At 52.3% G+C, this 21,972-nt stretch overlaps 3 protein-coding genes across 3 annotated transcripts; all 3 read left to right on the top strand.

Moving 5' to 3' along the window:
* The first annotated feature begins 1,556 nt into the window (after positions 1-1,556).
* COCSUDRAFT_52253 (hypothetical protein) lies at positions 1,557-4,611 on the top strand. Its single transcript, XM_005652218.1, has 6 exons — positions 1,557-1,626; positions 1,933-2,104; positions 2,476-2,608; positions 2,872-2,925; positions 3,431-3,500; positions 3,856-4,611. Exons 2-6 carry the CDS (start codon positions 1,953-1,955, stop codon positions 3,960-3,962), a joined length of 516 nt encoding a protein of 171 aa, XP_005652275.1. The 5' UTR covers positions 1,557-1,626; positions 1,933-1,952; the 3' UTR covers positions 3,963-4,611.
* A 4,734-nt stretch (positions 4,612-9,345) lies between these two features.
* Positions 9,346-15,566, top strand: COCSUDRAFT_64354 (hypothetical protein; the record flags this gene model as incomplete). The annotated part of the gene is made up of 14 exons (XM_005652217.1): positions 9,346-9,381; positions 9,661-9,747; positions 10,219-10,380; positions 10,523-10,697; positions 11,066-11,130; positions 11,410-11,563; positions 11,816-11,952; positions 12,162-12,271; positions 12,441-12,492; positions 12,737-12,881; positions 13,230-13,483; positions 13,901-14,068; positions 14,373-14,587; positions 14,966-15,566. 14 exons carry the CDS (start codon positions 9,346-9,348, stop codon positions 15,240-15,242), a joined length of 2,037 nt encoding a protein of 678 aa, XP_005652274.1. The 3' UTR covers positions 15,243-15,566.
* Positions 15,567-16,489: 923 nt separating this feature from the next.
* On the top strand, positions 16,490-21,168 carry COCSUDRAFT_11052 (RNI-like protein; the record flags this gene model as incomplete). The annotated part of the gene is made up of 9 exons (XM_005652216.1): positions 16,490-16,715; positions 17,204-17,434; positions 17,663-17,814; positions 18,084-18,243; positions 18,836-18,977; positions 19,225-19,355; positions 19,772-19,949; positions 20,373-20,601; positions 21,070-21,168. Coding segments are annotated over 9 exons (1,548 nt in total), but the record flags the coding sequence as incomplete, so codon positions are not given.
* Positions 21,169-21,972: the final 804 nt, after the last annotated feature.

The raw sequence follows: 21,972 nt of genomic DNA, 5'->3' as shown, positions 1-21,972 counted from the left end.
GCTCCCGCCAGTAAAAGTGTAATACATGAATCTGGTGCAGCCGTTGGTGGTGGAGCACAAATCACAGCAATCTGCGGCAGACCTGAGATTGCCAACGATCTTGAGATCATAGCCTGGATAGTCTGAGCCAGCAGGATTCATGGTGCAGCTGTACAGGAGCTTACGGTGCCCAAATGCTGAGCCCTGTGAGGAGTGTCCCAAGAGCTGGCGCGAGCTTGCACCTGCAGGCATGGCATGCTCCCCAGAAGGTGCATCAGCCAGCAGCTCTGTGTTGCCTGTGGATGAGGATTTCGCATTGCAGCTTATGTTCGCAAAGGCACTGGCCAGGACAACAGAAAGAATGAGCTGATGGGCCTTCATCGCTTCCTGCATGCACGAGGGATATTCAACCTTAAGCACTCAACATGAAGCATGCACACAACAAGGTCCAATTCGCACAGGTTGAAATATGCGATTTAAGATATCGTGAGGCACTTATGACAGAAGCTCCTTCCCCCCCTTGAAGGCTTGTGAAAGTCAAAAAATCCCGGGGCTGCCCGGAACTCTAGGGCTTTGACCCCGGGGACAGTCCCAGACCTGGGGAAACTCAATTCGTCTGTCGGCCAAGATCAATTCCTGACCTGTCTAAAGTGCCACCTTTAAAGATCGAAGCAGACTTCAGAGAGTCTACGCTGACCTTGCAAAATAATGCTGAGATCATGACTTGACCCTGTTGTGCTGTCTCGAGATGAGACGGCAAAGATCCGATATTTCAAAGTTTCATACGCTATCAGCCTTCACAAGGTGTACAACTGAACCAAAGATGCTCATCAAAGCCCACTTCACACCAAAAGCTGTGCAAAGGGTTCCAGAATGCACTCAAGCCTTTTCCGATACTGTCTTTGCTTTGACCAGCTGGGGTGTGGCGAGGAGTCTGTCAAGAAGCGCTCACCTCGACTACACGTATACTACACCTCTCAAGGGCGTCACCCCCCTCACAGTGCTCTGTATATGTGAATCACATGATGTCAACAGGCAGAGTGACAACAAAATACCCTAAAGTGGATCTAAAGTGGATTCTGTAACCTGCAGCTGCACATGACCTGCGCATGCGCAGGTGACGTGGGAAAGAATCATCACTCGTCACGCGGTAGTTGAACTTCCGAATGATCAGCTTGATTTGATCGGGCCGAAGGGCAAAGATCGTGGAAAAACAGCACTGCTGTACGAAATATCTTTACAGGGACAAGATGTGCAGGGCGGACGGCCCAAACGGAGCTTTCATGCCGCAGGAGGCACCTCGAACAGCAACGTCACTCGGGATGCTCGCGGCCATGCCTGCTCCACCTTCGTCTGATTTCCAGCCAAGGATGCTAGCCAGCGAGCTTATCACAGCCATACAGCGATGTGCAATTGGGGACAAGGAACAGCTGCAGAGCGCGTCGGAGCTGGGCGCAATCTTTGTGTCGGAACTCCATCAGCTGTTAGTTAACAGGCCCAACCTGCAACCGCAGACGTTCAGGCAGATTCTGCCAGCCGTGCAGTACTTTATCAACCGCAGCTTGATGATATCAGCAGCAGACACGGGCGATGTCCTCAGGAACGCGAACAGGCTGTTGGCAGCGGCAGCAGGCTTCGTGGCACTAGGTGATCCGACCGTTAGTCCCTGCAACTTGATAATTGCTGAGGCACACGGATTTCCAATGTTCTGAGGCCATTCTTGAACCAAATGGCATCGTCTCGAGAGTCCAATATGCTTTCCATATGGCCGTTTGCAAAAGGCGTAAGGGCGTCTGCAGATCAGTTTGGATGTCCAGTAAGTATTTGAGAGGCAAACATCACACACGTCATGACGACCTCTGATCACTGCCTTAGAAGATTTCTCCAGAGAGCTCAAATATTCTAAGAGTCTCTGATCTCACCGTTGTGCTGACTTGGCCGTTGCTTGTGCAGCTGCCGAGCAGAACGCACTGATGTTCAAGGACGAGGGCACATTGGATCTGGCGGTGCAGTGCATGGCGTCTCTGTACAGCGAAGGCCGACCAGGCATGCTCCTGGAAGAGGACATGGTTTCTGCACAGCGTTCCCTGGTCAGCATCATTCTGGAATGCGCAGAAGCCTCCGGGTATGCTTCTCGCCGGTTTCCATGCATGCATACTTTTGTAATGCAGAACACCTTACAAGCCAGTAATGTGGCACTCTTTATTCGTGGCAAAGCACCTTGTCGGGCTAAGCTGCATTGAAGAGCACGCAGACGTTGTAACACAGATTCTGTTGCGGACGGCCAGTGCACTTTCTCCCAACTGCATACCACCAAAATGCACCGTGGCAATCACAGATGCAAGCGTACTGCAAGAACTACTGCCCAGGCGCTGCAGCACAATAAACAGCTGAGAACAGGCTCTTTAGCGGGACAAGTGGAATTGCATTTGGGGTTATGCTGACCAGAAGTGTCCAAGGGGTAAGCACATTAACAAGGGGATTTCATGCGTGCAGGCAGGGCAGGTCAGATCTGATGATGGCAGCGCTCAAGAACTCAGTGCTGCGGGACCATCTCTGCTGGCTGTGGCGCATGGGCAATGACAGCAGCGATGAGGTGCTGGCGGAAGCTGCCCTGCTGGCGGAGCAGGTCAGTAGTCTCTTACTCAAAAATCTACAGTCCCAGTCAACTTAGGGACGATCTGATGCCTAAAATCTGACTTTCGGACTCATCGCCCAGCGTGCTAGCATGGCATCCAAACACTCGGAATGAAGCTGGCGACGCCAACATGATGAACCTGCCAGAGAATACTGCATTATAGTATGACAACAAAACAGGGAAGCATGCTTGTTCAGCATGTTCCCAATGTCCTGCAATGGGGGCTCTCAATTCTAGATATTTCTGATTAACAGGTGCTGCGTGTGCTGGGAGTGGAGCATGCCAGCCTGGACGACATGCTCTGCCAGGTCAGCGCCCACCTGGCATGCGAGCATGAATAGTGCGCTTAGTCATCCAGGGTTGCACTTTTATCGATGCCTTGCCTTGTGTGCCCAGCCTGGCATGCTAGCATGGGCAGTGCAGTTAGGCGTCCAGGCTTGTACCAATTCTGAAGCTTGCCTTTATTTTGTATATAGTTGCTACTTGGGCGTGTGGGCATTGCAGCGAATTTTGAAGGCCGGCAGGCTTTGAGCAGGCATGGCCGTTGAAGCGTGGTCAGAATGAGCCCTGACTTACTTTGATTATGGGGTATGATGTGCTGGCGCAACGAGCACACGGCATGACACTGTGGGCTCGTTGTTAAGAAGAGGAAGAAGAGAACGCACAACTAGGAACCCCAGGGGGGCCCCATCACGTGCGTACGGGCGCAGCCAGAAAGGCAACGCAGGGGACATCACCTGAAGGGCTAGCCCCCATCATCAGAAGGGAAAGTCGAGGGGGTCCTGTGTTGATGAGGGTGCTGATGTCCTGCAGGCGCCTCCTATGCTGGTTGGTTCTAAGACCAAGTCTCTGACAAGCCTGCCCGTCTCCACCACTGCATCAGGTGCACATCTAAGCCCCATGTCTATCAGCCATTATCTTTAGACAGCGGGCAAATTGAAGCCTGCACTATTCACTGCCTGGCATCCCGCCGTTCTGCACCATGAATAGATGCGCTGGGCTGTCAATTTACAGCGGTGCTTTCTGCTGGTTTGTCACCAATTTGCTGGGCCCACGAACAGCCCACTTCTGCGGGGAGGTCTTTGATACTCTTTTTCATTCCTCCAGTCATTAGTAAGTGAACCAGATGACCTCCAGATGGGGCCCTCTGTTACAGCAAGCATAGCAGAGATGCGTAACCTGGCTCGGGCAAATGGCACAATCAGGCGCTTGAGCTCTGCTTGATTTGGTTGCTGCAGGCTCGGATGAGATGAAGCGCACATTCACAGCTCCAAATGACCGCGGCCTGCGCTCCTGGTTCCGGGGGACCGCCAACCGCAAGGCTTACACCCTTGTCATGGTCTGATGAGTCACCGGCAGCATGTGCCAGCACATGCGCCCTTGCATGGCATTTGCATGGCACCGTATGATTGCCTAATCGGCATCTGTGCTGCTTGCTGCGGGCGTGGGATCACAACACGGCAAGACCAGTCAAGACCGGTGAATATCACTCAAGAATTCTGGGAAGTTAAGTTTTGGACAGGCAGCTGCCACAGTACTGCAGCATGTTGCAAGACAGCCCTTTGAGGCTTGCTGGGTTTCAAGCAGTAATTCCAATGAAGTGGTCTGAGTCATCACCAGCCAAGTTGCTGTGACACACCAGTCATATTGCAAGCCCTGTGTTGTCCTCTAAGCAAATAGTTTGAGGCATGGATCAAGAAGGCGTGTACAGCGTGATTCCACTCCAGTGATGTACAGCAAGTCAATTTTACTAAATATGAAATTTCACGAAGTTTTTAGTGTGGAAATGGTGAGGAAAATTGGCATGTCTACCAGGCGATGATAGTCATTCAAGGCAGAAGGTGTATGTGTTTGGGAAAACGTTGCAAATTCATGAACAGAATTTGCAGTTGATCAGCTGATCGATCAGCTGATATCAGGTTTATCCATGCCATGATAATTTTGTATGATGATGACGAATTGTCAAGGGTGCACATGTAATATATATTCAGGACTCTAGATATAAAGCGCCTTCTTCCTGGGTACTCACTCAAGTCTTCCTGAGTCATTCTGGTTCCCCGGCCACCGCAGCCGGTGCTTGCGCATAATATATGCATGCATGCGGCGGCCGGGCCTCCGGGGCCGTGACTAATTTTAGCGCGAGGTCAATTGGAATACAAATAGTATTGTCATGGTGCAAACAGCTCAACATCTATACAGAAGCGGGCATGCAACCGTTGCTGGGGAAAGGTCCTGAGGTGAAAAAGATTCCACTAGGTGACGTCACCTCCCTCGTGCCAAAAGAGACCCACCTGCTCAACAGCTGCTCGCGGCAAGAAGAGACAATTACAAATTTTCGAATCCTCGCAAACGACAGGTTTCCAGCTGCGCCTCAAAATCTCTAGCCCGTGCTACCGCTTCGGAGAGCTCGCCACTGCTTTTCTTTACCTCGTAAGGTGCGTGCGACCTGTGGATGACTGTGGGTCCATACCCCAGAGGTGCAAATTGTCACGTTTAGACAAATTCTTGCCAAAGGGCACTGAAGTGATACCCGAATCACCAGCGTGGCCGAGTGTTTTGTGGTAGCGATTACCATTTATCCAGTGTCTTTCACATCTTGTCAATATACAATTGAACGGAAGGGCCTTCTGGTGAAGCACTCGCCATAGCATTCCTTCTCTTACCTGTCATTACAATGAGTCATTATCTTTCAAATGGTTTCACATTGATACAGCGAGTGGAGAGATTCTCTCGGCATACAGTTGCAGGGTGAAGGAGTGCAAATAATCCACTTGTGAGCCCCAAGCCAATGTTAAACGTTCAAATGCGTGCAGGGATTTCGAAGCAGGGAATTGGAAGAGATGTTCTTACAGACAGGCTGCAGAAGAACCGCGCTGCTTCTGGCAGCGTTGTGTTTAGCAACTGTTGCACATGGAGGAGTTGACTCCAATGGTGAGTCAACCACACAGGAGCCATGCTCGTAACCCCAAACCAACAAGATTTGAAAACGTCAGTTTAGAACTCAAGGCTCCAATGCTGACAGCCTGATAATGCTGGTATGCTGCAGGGGAGGATTGGGGAGTTTTGACAGCAAGTCGGAAAGAGCTTGGACTTGTGAGCCCACTTCCTATCACGCTGTCATGATGACACGAGATAAAATCACACTTGCATGTCGCACTCTGACATATCCCTTCTGCTTACCAAGCCATGCGCATGCACATCCTACACTCCAGTGACCCGCGGGTGTGACCATCTGATGCTTCTACCCACTCCTGACCGGAGCATTTGCTGGGCCTGTCATGCCAATGATCTCTCAGGCCCCATCCAATATCTGGCGAGCAGCTTCAATACTGTTGAGCGGCAAAGGAACTCAAAGGAAGTGACTGTTTCTCATGTGTCTGCAGGCGCCAGCACCTGCGGCCAGTCCCTGCCTGGCAATAGACCTGCAGTGCAAGACATGCGGCGCCACTAAATGCACAGAGTGTAATTATCCCTTCGTTGTGGGCAACAACAAGTGCGGTGGGTGTCCCTTGACTACTCCCCCGGCCATGACAGTGTAGACGGATGGCTGCATTGGTTGCCTTTCAGGGATGCCACTATCCAAGAGATACTGGTTCTGGCTAATATCTACGGGTGCACATCCTGATCCTCAAGCCTTGGTCCGCAAAGTGAAAGAGAGTGTGGGCAGAGTGAGTAGACTGGAAGGTTGGGTTGCGCATGTTCAGAGCATCATGCTTGTCTTTTGCATCCCTGTCTTGATGACTTGGTACAGATCGATCTGAAGCTCATTTGGATGCAAGGGCCCAGAGGTATCATCAGGGATTCTCTAGGGCAGCTCGTCCCTGTACGGAAGAGATTGACCTGTTGGCTGACTCATCTTACTCATGTGGCTGCAGTTTGCCCAAAGGGGCTGACCCTCACCAACGACACATCAACCTGCATCGACATGGGGATCGTGGACATTGGCAAGAAAGCATACAGTGACCCCAACCTGAACGCCGCCCTCAACCTGACACGGGTGGGACATGACACCTATGTGAACAGGCTGTTGGAAGTGATTAGTCGCCTGCGAAGCAACCGAGTCATTTTGTGCGTAAAGTCAGATGCCCCGGCCACTTGCCTCATTATTAATTGCCCCAAAGCTTGCTCTTGCACTGGACGGAATATATGATTGACTTGCAAAGCACCGGCCACTGCAGAGCAAGCTGACTATTAGTGACACCGGGTAAATTCTGTGGCTGCTGCACATGACCAAAATGTCCTGAAACCGTGTTGTCTTGTGCTCAGACCGGGCTCTCAAAGGCGACCAACCAATTTGTGGCGATTGCTAGCAAGGGAGTGCAATCATTCCTGACCAGGTGACTTTCTATCCTCGCTGCTGTTTTCTGAACACCTGCCTTGAACATGCTGTTGATAATGTGCAAAGCAAGGGTCACATATGCTAAGCACGGGGCCCACTGGCTTGAACTGGGCGTTGCTTCAAACTGGCAAGTCCAGCAGGGGTAGTACATAAGGCAGCGTTGATCTGCCGCTTGTCTTTGACCGCACCTTGCCTCCTGGCAGGTACACCGTGAGAAAGTAATAGATTATCACCATCAGAGGAAAAGGCTAACATTGTCACTCGTTGTGTTGTGCATTAAAGGATGATCTGTCCCCATGGTGTAGGGAGGTAAAGGACATCAGCACAGCGGCCAACTCAGCTCTGGCACCGCTTGGATTGGCGGTGGCTCCCGGGCCGCTGCCGGCGGCCGGCGCGCCGGAGGCGCAGCCCGGCTCGGCCGTTGCCGGCCAGCCGTCCATGATCTACCCGGCCGCCGAGGGCCCCCTGGCCGGTGTTGCAGAGGTGCCACTCAGCCCCTGGCACTAAATACCAATGGCTCTGGAGCTGGGCATCTAGATGCCTGACACGTCTGTGCCCAGACCTTTCTACGTGGGGGCAGCAATTGTGGGTCCATCAGCTTCAACATGTTTAAAAAGCCCTATGATCAGCAGAAGGAACAGGACCTCTGCTTTTCCGATTCCATTCCTTTCCTGCAAGTTGTCTCCTTGGCGCACCGGACAATTAATCCGACATAGAGAGCAGATTTATGGTACTATAATGCACAAGTGCCACATCCTACACTCTTAACCCCACTATTGTGGGGCGCACAGGCACCGGCAGGCCTGATCCCAGCGCAGGCGCCGATCGTCTCCCTGCAGCAGGTGGGGGGCAACAAGGCAGCCACAGCCTCCTCCACAGCTCTGCAGCCCATCGACGCACTGCTCAGCCAGGCCGGCAGCCTCCTGCCGGGCATTCTCTCCCAGCTCGGCCGCCGCCTCATGCGCGCCGATTGAGCGGCTGGGCCGGGGCCGGCCGCGCTGCTCCGCGCGCGCTGCGCTGTTGCGCGCTGAGCACGCTGTGCTGACTCAGCAGGGTGACTGGGCGCATGTGCTGGACCTGCAAGGATGCCGGGGGTGCATGGTATCCAGCTGCGGCCGCCGCCTGCTCGCCAACTGAGCGGCCGCGCCGGGGCCGACAGCTCTTTGCATGATTGAGGCTCATTTGTCAGAATGGGAGCTAGATGGGCCCGGTCCCAGCCGAATTAGCACGTTCACGGCCAAAGTGTGATCAGTTCAAGCTGAGCTTGCTCCTGTTATTGGTAGCTGTGCTGCGCGCGCTGCGCTGACTCAGCAGGGTGACTGGGCGCGTGTGCTGGACCTGCGAGGATGCCGCGTATGCATGATTCCCTTCTTGTTCTGTTCTGCGGACTTCGGAAGAGTGGCGGCACTTGCAGAGCTGTGTCCTCAAGGATTCGGCAATGCTCAAGTTCGCAAGAAGCTTCTGATGCTTGGACAAGACAGTACAGAGCAACTGCCTGAGGATAACACAAGACACCTGTAGCATGGTGTGTCTGCCGTGCTCCTTGATTGGCATGCAAGCTATATAGCCTGGAATACAAGTGTGATTTTCATTGGAATGAATGAGTTATTCTAGTGCATGCAAGATGGTGTCAACATTAACATGGGCCAATGGTCTGGTTTGTGTTGTGATTGGGACCTGGATTTGATATTCTTTCTGATGTAGATGTAGATCTAGTTGCAATTGAATTTCAGTGTGTGCTTTCACATTCAGTTCAAGTAGAGCAGATAGTCAAGATTCTGAACTAATCAGACATTGATCGTCCGACACTTTCATAGCATGATGCTGCTGGCAATTGCAGCGCCCCCCTGATTTCCAATTGGCTTTCCACCGGGTACCCTCCTGGAGTACGACTCGGTGCACCCGCGTGGATGCATGCAAGTACCAGTATACTTGCATGCACCTGCTGTTGCAGCTGGCGGTGGCGGCCGCCGCATGTGCACCCCTGGGCAATATTGCTTGCAAGCTTGCAATTTAATCAAATGCATTTAAGTGCATGCATATGCATTAGCACAACAACCAGGCGGCTGCACCGCCCGGGGCTGTCCTTCAGCGCATCCGGGCCCTGGATTCCGGGGTCAAGCACGGATGCCTTCATGAATTTTGTGAAGAGCAAAGGCGCTGCGTGTCGGCAAACTTTCAACTGTATGCTGACCTGACTAAAGATTACGCACTGTCCCTCAAAAGCTGACGCAGCCTTGTCCTGTCTGAAACTGATTCAGTTCAATAAGTAAAAGTTTCCATCATCTCAATTGTACAAGGCGTCAGATCAAGTGTACAATCAGATGTTCAGTCGCCGTTGCGATTGTTACGTTGTGAAGCTTCCGTTACCCGTCCGTTAGTTCAGGTCATGTCACCAGCACTGCACTTACTATACGCAGCACTTGTGCTTGCTGCCGTATCTAGGATTATAGCAGTAGCAGATGGTGCAAAGAAACGGACTGTTCATCTAATATTTTCGAATCACCTGGTAAGTTACCCGTCTGTCTGACATGGTCTGCTGCACTGTACAAGCACGATCTGCCTCTCTCCTATCTTTGAATTTGCTACAGGTCTTGAAACGTAACGATCCTGACCTGTCTATTGTCGATGTGAGACCTTTGTTGCACAGCAAGCATTTCATACCTGCATAACAAGTCGTCGATACAATTGTGTGGGTGCCCAGGACATCGGATTTGACGGCATCAGCCCAATAATAGGCACCGATGACAATGTTGTGAATGTGTACTTCGATCTGTACTTCCCCAAGGCGGTAAGCTTCTGGGCTGAGGTTGATCTGAGCACCACATCGCCCGAGCCATTGCAACTTAGTCAACAGACCTAATCCGCATAGCTTTGACGCGAACTTGTGACCTCTGCAGATTGCTGTGGATGACGTGCTAAGGAAACGTGGTGGCCATCAGCGGCTCAAATACCTTACACATGTAGGGCTGCTGCAAACCAGTGCCTTCGCCCAGAAACTGTGTCTCAGCTCTCAGACCTGCTGCCACTCGGTTTAAATGATCCTCTGGTGTTTCTGAGTTTGCTCTGCTCTTGTCGCAGTCATGGTTGATATCCATGTTCCTAGATTGCCCGCCAGGACTTGGCTTCCACTGTCCAACTGCAGCTGCAAAGAAGGTCTCTTTTCACCCGTTACAACAGCTGCTTACATACAATGCCTTTGGCACTCATTTATGGCTGAGCAACCCACGCTAGTACTGAGGATGTCATGCAATTCTTACAGGCGGTGGAAAACGCAATAAGGGAGGGCGTGATCTACTGGCATGCCTTCCCATTCAATGGGCAGCTTGAGATGATGGATGAGCCACTCATCCGGTCCTCCATCCACATGACTCACAAGCTGGACAAAGATTTTGGCTACCTACCCAAGATCACCCTTAGCCAGGTTGGCACATCCCTTCTTGCCTCGCAGTTTGCTCTTCATTGGCTTAGTATTCCTTGCATTTATCTGTACTACACTGGACTACAGTGTGTATGCATGTTGGCTCTGCATGAATTTCTTGATTGACTGATCTTTGTGCATGCAGAGGGACGTACCGGGCTTCACCAGGAATGCGATCCCCATTTTGACAGCCGAAGGGGTGAAGGCTGTCACTATTGGGGTTAATGGCGGCTCGGCTCCCCCAGGGGTGCCCAAAAATACCCCCTTCATCTGGAGGGATGAGCCCTCTGGGACGGAGCTACTGACTGTCCTGCACCCTGGTGCGCTGCAGTTCAAGAAATATATATTATATAAAATATAATGCAAATATGGCGTCATTATTCCTATCAACAAATATGATCTAACAAATTTTGCTCTAGGCTCCTCAAGTGGCCTACTGGTGGCATAGTTGTCAAGATGCTCACGTGCTCCAGACCTGGGTAGGACTAAAGCTGTCCCTGATTGTTGAGCGAATTATTGATGCCCTATGGCAGTAAATGACAGTGAGCATCTAGCCTGAACGCTTGGTATAGCTCGCAAGCTCTGATTTACCTCTCAAAGAGGCCTCTTCTTGAGTTATGGAGGTCCTATCTTTTGGTAAAGTCGAAAGTGGTTGTGAAAATTTATGCAATGAGATGTGTCATGGCAGGTGGCTACTCTGGGGAGCCGGTGGATGGGTTGGGGGAGTGTGTGATTGTGGAGGGATTTAATGATGTGCTGTGCATGGCATGGAAGAGCGACAACGCAGGGCCCCACGACATTGCTGAGGCATACACCCATCCCCACGAATACTTTTTCTGTCTCATCCAGAAATAAACGTTTCAGAAGCATTTGATGTCTGCAAACCTTGTGCACATTCTGTATGATTGCATGCAGGCCTGCCTGCAAAAGACCTGTTCCTCATGAAATTGCGATGCAATTACTTGCTGGCCTTTTCTATTGTTTCATTGGACATCTTTTTTTCAAGACTAATAAGAATCACGTTGCATGCAGGTGCTCAACGTCTTTAATATCACAGAGACCAACTTCCCGGACGCTGATGTGCATGTCTCCACCCTGGACGCCTTCTTTCAGGCGCTGCTCACTGCAGCGCCGCGCCTGAACCTGTCGGTCGTGACTGGGGAGATTGGAGATTCCTGGATCTATGGTGCGCCCAATTACTTGCATCAATAAAGGCCAAGGAATTCAGAGGGTTTCAATACACGCTGGGCAACATGTGTTGCGTTATGTGCAAATCACGAGGGCCATCGCATCGGGCAGCCTGTAATTGCCATCTTTGGGCATTGCAGTCACATGCATGATGCATTTACTTTGGCAATGAGGTTCTGGCATAGCTTCCATTGCGAAGGCCACCCCCGAGGGTCGAAGGGTACTAATTTATCATGGCTGCGTTCATCAGGGGTGGCGAGCGACGCTCTCAAGGTGGCGGAGTACCGAGCTGCACTGCGAATGAGGAGAGAGCTGCTGCAGCAAGGGGGATGGCAGAGCAGCAAGGGCTGGAAGGCATACCAGAACTTCAGCAGGATCCTTAGCAAGGTCTGTCTTAGTGCCCATTTTACCCATCCGCTGTTCCTGCTTGCTCAGCTTATTTTTCTGCTTTTACAATGTCTTCACACTGCTTGCTAGATGCACTTGAATCTGTCATCTTATGAAGCAGGCATGCGATAACAAGAAGGCCAGAATTGCTACCTTGGCGTTCCCCCGAGATAGTCCCCCCACAATTTGAATGTGCACCTGTATTGCAGGTGCCGGAGCACACCTGGGGGCTGGACGTGAAGACTTTCTTGGGTGACTACGCAAACTGGGACAACAAAGGGTTCCACCAGCTTGTGGCGGCAGGGGCCTGGAATTACAGGTGCGCCTCTCTCGTACACTCCCAGTAGATTTCTTGGCATTCCTGCCATGCACGCAAATGCGCTCTTTGATTACACCCATGGCTGCTGCCTTTCTGTGGAGCATCCTGGGCGAGATTTCTGAGTTGATGAATATATATTTTGCAGGAGGATGGTTGATGCCTGGAACAGGCAGAGGGCCTATGTTGGCTGGGCAATTGAAGCTCTGCATGGGACACCTGAGGTGAGAAGCATTCCATTTTCACCAGCGCATCCTTCAGCATGACACATAGGAAGGCTCCTTGCCAATTTTCCACCTTCAGCAATAAGATGTACATCAAGGCTACAAGTGTGTCCATCCCGGTACAAATCCGCCGCAAATTTCGTAGGCCACACCAGCATGCATTGCTCCACAACAGTAGCCAGGTGCAAATCCTGCAAATATTTGGCATTAAATTCTGAAGTTCATTCGTGCGCTCACCCTCCAGGGCGCTGCAATGGAGAGGGGAATGGCGGAACTGCTTGCGCTGCAAAGGGCGCCCTCCATCAATGACAGCTTTGCGCGGCTGACGCCGGACTCCAAGCTGACCTTCGAGTCACATGCCTGGCTCATCACTCTTGACCCTGCCACAGGTCAGCACCCACTCTTCCACTTTAATCACTCTGTCAGCACATGCAGCAGGCACATACCTCTGATGTTCATGACATGACAGTAGTTGAAGAAATTGATCTTATCTAGTATGTTGGCGCCTTCTCGTGACATTTACATACACAAATTCCGCAAGGAACACCGGCATGGTTTGCAACTATCTTGCTGGATTGAGGAAAGCGCCGCATTCCTTTGCTCTGCTCTGCCAGTTGCACTCCAGGCAGAGCTTGTTGATATGACAATTACACTTCAGGCAGGGCTTGGTGGTAGTTAAGCTAATGTCAGAAGCTCCCAGTAAAGCAGCAACACTTACCATTATTGCTCTGGCGCAGGGGCTCTGGCGGGGCTGCAGCGGAAGTACGCGGCCAAACTTGGCGCACAGTGGGCGGCGACGGGGCGGCCGCTGGGGCAGTTTGTGTACAGCGCGTACACAGAGAAGGACTACGAGATTATCTGGGACGAGTACCTGTACATCAGCCGGGACAACTGGTGGGTCGACATGGACTTTGGCAAAGCCAACTGCTCCGCCGCGCACCCGCGCCGCGCTGACGTTGCTCCCAGCCTGCAGGACGTGTGGGTTGCTCAGGTGAGTCAGCACTCCGCCTCCCATTGTGAACTTCTCTTACCCCTCTGCTTTCAAAGTCAGTGGCTCTCTCTGCCCCCTGTGAAGGAGTGTCACGTGATGCCTGCATGGGTGTAGCAGAATCACGTAGCGAAATATACCACCAAACTGCCAGTGACTCTGCTACTTTGCAAAACACTGCGTTCAGGTGGTATTGAGAGGCAAGATGGGAGTGTGAATATAGTGTAAGCCAGCATGACCAGACTTAAACACTTTACTTGCAGAGCCCAGGATTTCCAAGGCTTGTCCTGCAGGGGTGAGAAGGCCGGCTTGCAATTTGCATGAACGCCTATTGGCAACCAAAACACCACATCAATGGAATAGAGGATGAAAAATGGTTCAAGATGTGCCGGTATGATGTTGAGAATTGGCTGTCTGCAGGGCAATGGGAGCCTGCATCTGGTGGCGAGATCAACGTTGCCGCGATGGGCGGTGCGCAAAGCCGGAGCGCCTGCAGAGGTGTGGCTAGACATCCAGTCAGCCGCCGGCAGCGATGACATCAGCTATGATGTCATCTGGGTAAACAAGACAGCCACGCGCCTGCCAGAGGTGCGCTGACACTGGCACCTGGTGCCAACGGTGCAAGTAGTAGCCCTTTGCCCAAAGTCTTAGGCTTCAGAGTGATCTCATTGAACTCCTCTTTTCAGCCTTCAGCAAGTGACGCATGGGGCACTCTTGCAGCTTGCATTAAGAGAGTCGACAGCAGTATGCAGGCCCACCAGTACATGCCAGGACAATTGCTGTCATCACAGTAGTGTGCATGACTGCACACCCAGCAGATTTTGCGTGCAGGGCATGTGAGTTACTTAAATACTGGGAGGAAAGGGTAAGAGTTGAGCTTTTGTACGTACAGGCGGCATGGGTGAGCTTTGCTCCGGACATCAATGCAGCCAACAGCAGCTCATGGCAGATGTTCAAGCTGGGCCGCCCCATTTCGCCGCTTGCAGTCATTTACAATGGTTCTCATTCCCAGCACGCTGTGTCAGAAGAGGGCGTTGTCGTGACCGGGGCTGGCAGCCACGCCTGGGAGCAGCTCAATGTCAGGCAAGCCACTGACTACCATGGACGGTCTTCAAATCTCTGATGAGCTCTTTGAATGTCTTGCATCCCAAAATTTTACCTTGGATGGCGTCAGAGCGACCCTCAAAATTGCGGATTGACAAGAGAGAACCGGCCGCTGTCGAGGAGTTTGATTGTGGCTCACCTATCCACACTTGACTGCATCTTTGCAATTTGATCATTAGTGCTCCTGGGTTGAAGATGTTTGTATGGTCAATGCACTTTTTTTCCGACAGCGAGGCAGCCCTTTCTCTCTTGTCGGCGCTCGCACTGCCTTGTATGTTTCGCACTCTTCCTGGATTCATGTGGGGGTGCCGCGGTGTGGGACCTGTCATTTGTCAATTTGAATCATGCAGTGATGTGACGTTTGGCTGGGCGCCTGATCAGGACGCTGGACGCTGCTCTGGTCAGCCCGGGGGAGCCGACGCCGTTTCCTAATGTGCGCCATGCACCGGATCTGTCAAAGGGCGTTGCCTTCAACCTCGCGAACAATATCTGGGGTACAAATTACGTCATGTGGCAGCCATATGTGCAGCAGGGAGCCACAATGAGGTTCAGGTTTGAGATCGCAGCGGGGCCGGTGCAGCCGGCGCCTGCGCGGGAAACAGACCAGAGCGGCTTGAGTTCTGCCTCAAGCTTGAATGCGGGAATCGCCGTGGCCTGAACATGGTCATCAGTTCGGAGGCTCATGCTGGTCTTCAGTATGAGAAGATAGTCAGCTACCCATGGTGCGGCAGATCGGCATCGTGAACAGCAAGCTTGCTTAGCTATATCAAACAGATTGCTCTGACTCCTGAAGTCTAGCAAATATACAAATTTCATTTGCATTGCGCACTGCACTGCCATGCGCAGGCCGGCAATCCGATACGAGGGCTTACGGACCATGCTTGCATGATTGAGCTCGAGGTGTCAATTGCAATCAACTTGGGGTGCAGTACTCCATTGCAACTGAGTCATTTGAGTAATTGCAATTGGTAATCAAATTATGTACGCCTCTGAATCATGACCACAAGCTTCCTGTAGCACTCACTGGGTCACGGACTAGTGATGGTTTACCCAATTATTGCTGGCATTGCGCTAGCGCTGTGCAGAGATCATCAAATGCATAAGATGCCACAGTGCATGCATGCAAGCGTATGGAATGGCCAGGCCAACTTGCACTGCGCAGCATGGTGGAGAATGTGGATCATCTTGATGGTCCATCAGAAGAGCATGTACTCAGAGCTTCTGAGTCAGGTGGTCCACTTCTGAAGAATGATTAGGGACACTGCGTGACGCCTTGCCAAAGATTAGGCACGGCCATTGAGGTTGCCTATTTGGGACGGGCCAGCCAGCCACGACGCTCCACCTCAGCCTGGGCTGGCCATTCTGGGACTCTTGTGAAAGGAACAAAGCACAGTGAGAAGATCGCTCAGCGTGATGTCTCTGACAATGTCGTTCCAGGAACGGTTGCGGGACCTGAAGTGTCTCCTGGGAAAGTTTCTGCCCAGAACAGTCAGCAAGTCACGCAAGAACTTGGATGAGGCATGTGAGGAGGTGAGCGCCTAATTCTGTCTGAATATCTCCGATCAAAGGCCCCCAAACATCATCACAGGATGTCTTAGGGACTCAGCACTGGCCATATTTGCAATCCGTCATATTAAGCGGTCAACTTTGAAGTTTGACGGAGGTCCATGCATGGGTCTATATTGCTCTGGCTGACGAATTTGGAGCGCATTTCTGTACCGATCAAAGCTCGTTGTATCTTCAAAATGTTAGTCTTCCGTTTTGGGTGCATGGAGGGCAACCTGATTTGCTGGGCCTGCAATAACGCTTTCAAGCTAAGGTAATGTCACCCGCCTTTTTTACTTGCAGGGTAGCCACGGCAAGTACCGGCGAAGGAGGCGGTCAAATGTGCATCAAAGGGACCCTACCGCTCCTCTGTTGGAGTTGGCAGTGCGAGCGGTCGCAGCCAGGCTGCACAAATACGACATCGACTCTCTGCCTGCTGACTTGGCACAATTGGTTCTTGACGAACTGATCTACACAGCGAGCTTGGACCAGGAAGGGCTAGCTTTGTTCAGCAGGCAACACATATACAACCTCAAGCTGGGCGAGTGTGCTGGGGTGGAGGATGACTGGTTGAGGCATCTTGCCCGTTCACCATTGCAGCATGTCTCCTTGGCAGCTTGCTCAGAGGTAACTGACTGCATCTCGTTGACAATATATGGGTGGCTGCATGTTATTTGACACTCATAGTGACGTACATGTCCCTAATTAGTACTTGCCACCCCTTACCAAGTTGCAAAAGTTGCAACCTGTGCTAAAACTTTTGTTTTTGAATGACATTTGTCCTGCTTCTTCAGATCACCGATGTCGGAGCTGGACATCTGGCGCACCACTGGAGGCTGATCAGGCTAGACTTGTCACACTGCCCGCTTCTCACCAACGATGGCCTGCAGCATGTCAGAGGTAGTTCCCCACTTCAGACCGCCCTGTGTAGAACTCATGCTCATGGACTTGCTTGAGTTTTGTAGTCTTTTGGTAACAATCTTACAACATTGAGCACATCCATCTTGCTGGCAAACACACTGAGACACACATGTTGGTGACAAGGCACTGTTAACATCTATACTTGGCTTGCAGCTCAGGGCACTGGAATGCATGGCTTGTTCATCACCAAACATTCTGGTGCTGCAGGGCTTACAAATCTCAGGGATCTCAGTCTACAGGGCTGCGAAGGGCTGTCGAGCCTGTCAGCTTTGACTGACCTGTCCAAGGTCACCAGCCTGAATCTGAAGGGCTGCTCTGGCATCAGTGGCTTGCGGCACCTGTCAGGTGCGCTTTTTTGTGCCTCCTTGGGCTCTGTTGCTCAGAGTGGCCAAAAACATAGCATAAGGAGGGACTGTAAAGCCTCAGATAGGTGCACCCCACCATCCTTCTGAATATAAAGGCATCTTTATCATCAACTTGTCGCGTGTCCCAAACAATAGTGTCTGCACGGGGGCTGCCTGTAGAGCCATGCATGGGCAGTGTGATAGGATGAAAACATATTTTAAGAGTCCCTCCTCCTTTTCCCTTCTTAACGAGAGTCTAGTGCCCTAGTGTGTGGGTCTGAGTATTGGTCTGGCGCATGGGCAGGCATGAAGCAGCTGGAGAATCTGGACCTAAGCTGGTGCAGCGGGATCACAGATGCAGATGTCAAGGCGCTCGCAGCCCTGACGGCCATCACAGGCCTGCAGCTGTCCAGAACACTGGTGAGCCACTCTAAAGCCTGTAAATCACCCTGAAGGTCTCAATCTGTACTGTGAGCCTCCAGGCGTTGTCCTCATTCTTAGTGTCTGTGATGGGGTGCTTCTACTGATCTTGCTGAACATTGCGGCCAATCTGAATTTGGCAGATCCTTGCTTGAGTTCAACGCCCCAGACTCACACAAATGCTCATGTCCTCAGGAGCTTAAAGAATAATCAGCAAGAGGCTACCAGTACTTCCCAGTACACAACCAATCTGGTGGATACTCGTACAGGTGGCGGACTCGGGCATTTTTGCGCTGCGGAGCATGAGCAGGCTGCGCTGCCTGGGCTTGGCCGGCTGCTCCGGAATCAGCAACGGCGCTGTGGGATCCGTGTCTGCGCTGACATCCCTGGAAGAGCTCAATCTGGAGTGGTGCACCGTAAGCGTCAAAGGTGGGCCATCCATTCCCCTTCAGCTTTGCATGCATTGCATGTATCACAATGGCCTTCTGTACATTCCAGATGCAGTGGCATGCCCAAGCAAGGTGCCGCGTTGGCACCTCACATGCGTGGACGGAGGCGTACTAGGAAATAGAAAACAATACAGATGTCTTGGGAAGGTCGCCGGACACAAGAACCCTTCTCAGGATTAGGCAGAAGTGAAGCACGACTTGATGAGTAAATTTGTCTTCTGGCAGATGTGCGCCGAGAGGTGTTCTTAGTTATTGACTCAGTCGAGTCGATCCCGGAGAGTGGAATGATCCTACAGGAAGTGCCTCACTCTTGGTAATGCAGGAAACCTGCATTTATGAAGGCGAGACACCCCCTGTAGAACCTCTCTTTTCTTTATGGCTTGAGTCAATTTTTGAGACATATTAATCTATTTCAAGTTACGACCCCGGAGGGGCAACTCAGCTCTACATCCCTGCTGTCGGTAAGGTGGTGCTGCGCAGATTTACTGGATGCCAGGCCAGGTGTTGTAGTGTTTTACACTGACCATGGTATCTGGGCTGGACAGAGCTGATCCTAAAATCATGCTGTGCAGGCCTGAGCCACCTCAGCACGCTGACCGAGCTGAGGAGCCTCAACGTGGCGTACACCACAGCGGGAGACAACGCCCTTGCAGCCTGGACCTCGCTGACTAACCTGCGCACCCTCAACCTCGACTCCTGCCCTGTCTCCGACAGGTGCCCATTTTTTCCTGTTCCCACTGTCCTTACTCATAACATTCCTCCAAGCATCCCTGCTTTGCATGTCATGTTTTGGGGCATCTGAGGGCTTAAGCTTCAGAGCAATACACCACTCCATGTGCCACCTCACCCAGAGGAGGAAGCCCATCAGACACAAGGTTATTTTTGAGCGGCTACTCAACAGATACATCTGGGAAGTAATGTAGCCAAATTGCAGACTGACAAATGGAGGTCTGGTACGCAGGGGACTGCACCACATCTCGGAGCTGACAAATTTGGAGGATGTCAACCTGTCGGACACAGCCATCACAGACCAGGGCATGATCGCATTCGCTCCCCTGAAGGGCATGCAGCGCCTGAACCTCTCCTACACAGGTGCTCCTCACACCGCTCGCTATTGCTTCCCATACCCTCCACCAGCTCGCTTAGCTGTGCATCATTCCATCATGCATCGTAAACAGACCACGTACCAAATCGAGCTTGCTGGGTGAAGACACCATGCGAGACCCGGTCTCGGGGCACTTAGCACTACCTGCACTGCACTCCTGAGCACACCATCATCTTTTAGAGCATTTTGCGCTGGTGGAACCATCCTGCTGCTTCAATGGCGGGACCGCTGACTTAATTCTCCTGTTTTGGCGCTTCGTCCTGATTCAGGGTTGGTAATGTGGCAATTTTTATCTGCAGCTTGTCTGCAGACGCACCTTGCCTCTTGGCAGGAGAAACGTGTAGCAATTATAAGAAAAATTTCCTGAATGAACGCTGACTAAGCGGCCTCTTCTGGCGCGCAGCCGGCGTGGGGGATTTGGGCCTGGCGGCGGTGGCGCGGCTCACGGCGCTGACAGAGCTGCACCTGGACGGCCGCAGCTTCACGGATGTGGGCCTGCGCACGATTGCGCCCCTGACACAGCTGCAAACGCTTGACCTCTTCGGCGCGCGCATCACTGACGCCGGCTGCGTCCACCTCCGGTGCGCGCTGCCACTTCCTTTCAAGCATTTGTTGATTCGGCGGTACGGCACGGCAAGCATTGCAGCAAAGTATGTTGCGCTGGTCCACCTTAGGAAGTCCAGCCAACTACAATACCCTTACTGGGCATGGCCAAGAAACGCCACGCCGCAAGTTAGAGGCCTTCTGCGGATCTCAGGGAGAATCTCTGGCACATACCAGCATAGTTGGCACCCTGGAGAGACGACCAGGGCACAAGCTTGCAGTCTTACTGGAAGCCAATCAGTTGCGACTCACGGACGCTGCAGCAGTTGACGGAGTGTATTAGTAGATATGCCTGGCCTGGCCGTTCTGGTGGCTGCAGCAGCAGGGTGATTGAATGCATCATCACAATCACATACGGCTGTGCAGCGTATGTGCCTGACTGTATCTGCGCGCCTGTTCAGGCCGTTCCGGCGGCTGGAGCGGCTGGAGATCTGCGGCGGCGGCATCAGCGACGAGGGAGTCAAGGAGCTCATCTGGCTGACTGGACTGCAGCACCTGTCGCTCGCGCAGAACGCGCGCATCACCGACCGCGCATCGCTGTTTCTGTCCGGTTTGTCGCAGCTGCGCGGTTTGAATTTGACCGGCACGCAGCTCACCGGCAACGGCATCCTGCCCCTGCGCTCCCTCACGGTGCGCGCCCCTTGGCTGCTCTTGTGAAGAGGGAAATAAAATACCCTATTGCGTGTCTGCTGAGGTCTGATCACCGCTTCTCGTAAGGTGCCAGGGAAGCTGTGGTGGGCAAACTTCCTGAATCCATGCAAAGGGCCAAACTTCCCAGACTTCCAGCATGCTGTAATTCTGGGAAGATTGGCCCTTTGCATGGATTCTAAACTTTCACTGAGCAGCGGGGGTAATCCAAGAGAAGTTTGTGAGCATTTGTCAACAATGGTAACCCTTCAGAAGGTCCGGCGCGCCAAGTCACCATTGATAAAACGCAGCCATTTGGCACCCTTCAGGGCTGCTGTACATGTGCAGGAGCCTTGCAGGTTCCCACCATGGTGGTGTGAATAAAGGTGGTGAATTGGCGCCCTGAGGCATCCAAGGGTTGTTGCAAGGTGTTTCTCAAGTTGATGATGGGTGTGCCATCTGCTGGTGCAGAATCTGGAGAGCCTATGCCTGAAGCGCACGCGAGTGAAGCAGGCGGCGGCCGACCGGCTGCAGCCGCTGCTGCCGCGCATTCACAACCTCAACTGCTGACACCCGTACCCACATCCTGTACCACCGCGGCATCTCCCCGCTGTTGCTTCGGCCCTTCGTGAAGAATCCCCAGCTGCAAGGCTTCATTGCACAGACCTTGCCACCCTTTAAGTTTGCAGAGGCGCGTTGAGATCCCATGGATGCATCTGGGATCTCCCTATGCCGCCTCTTTGCATGCGCTGTATGAGGGCTCCATGAACGGGACCCATGTATCACGCATTGGCACTTTGGCTGCTGGTCAGCAAGAGTGCTTGGGCGCTGCTGCCTCAAGAAATGTAGTGTCTGCTGCTTGTCAGCCCCTCGAGAGGAAGTGGACCCGCATCGCCTTTGTGGCAAGACAGGCGAGTCCCCAGCGCATCAAGAGAACATTGCCAGAACGCCATGTACCCTAACAAATGTTCCTGCAGTTGTCACCTGTGTTGCTCCTTGCCATAAGTGCAGGGACTCATGTGGTCCCGATTCAAGATTTTGAGCATGCACCCTCAAGTGTACAAGCCATGCTGCTGCATTTGGACAGGCTAGCCTGCCGATGGCCATTGTACAACACAAAGCGAACAAGGCGATTTTGATACCTATTCTGGTTCTTGCTCTTTCTGCAGCAGCACAATGTGGTCCTTTTACTTGGGATTACTGCAGGCGGATTCAAGGAGGTCCCTATGAGATGCTGCTTCTTTTGTTGTATGACTAGTTGCTACTTGCAAGGGTAGCAGAATTGACCCACAGGTTGGATGGGCAGTTAAAGAAAGATCTATTAGCTTGTTACTTAGGAGTTCACTGCAGACCATGCTATCATTAATGTATGCA

Source organism: Coccomyxa subellipsoidea (assembly GCF_000258705.1).
Source record: "Coccomyxa subellipsoidea C-169, whole genome shotgun sequence".
NCBI lineage: Eukaryota > Viridiplantae > Chlorophyta > Trebouxiophyceae > Coccomyxaceae > Coccomyxa > Coccomyxa subellipsoidea.
The sequence above is the reverse complement of the archived record's forward strand: the minus strand, read 5'-3'. Positions and strand labels throughout refer to the sequence as shown.

What these genes read in the sequence shown, in the direction of transcription:
- COCSUDRAFT_52253 (XM_005652218.1), top strand. Translation starts at nt 1,953, where the DNA reads ATGTTCAAGGACGAGGGCACATTGGATCTGGCGGTGCAGTGCATGGCG. An exon ending in GAATGCGCAGAAGCCTCCGG is followed by an intron (nt 2,105 to 2,475) that starts GTATGCTTCTCG and finishes TCATGCGTGCAG; the next exon opens with GCAGGGCAGGTCAGATCTGA. An exon ending in TGGACGACATGCTCTGCCAG is followed by an intron (nt 2,926 to 3,430) that starts GTCAGCGCCCAC and finishes GATGTCCTGCAG; the next exon opens with GCGCCTCCTATGCTGGTTGG.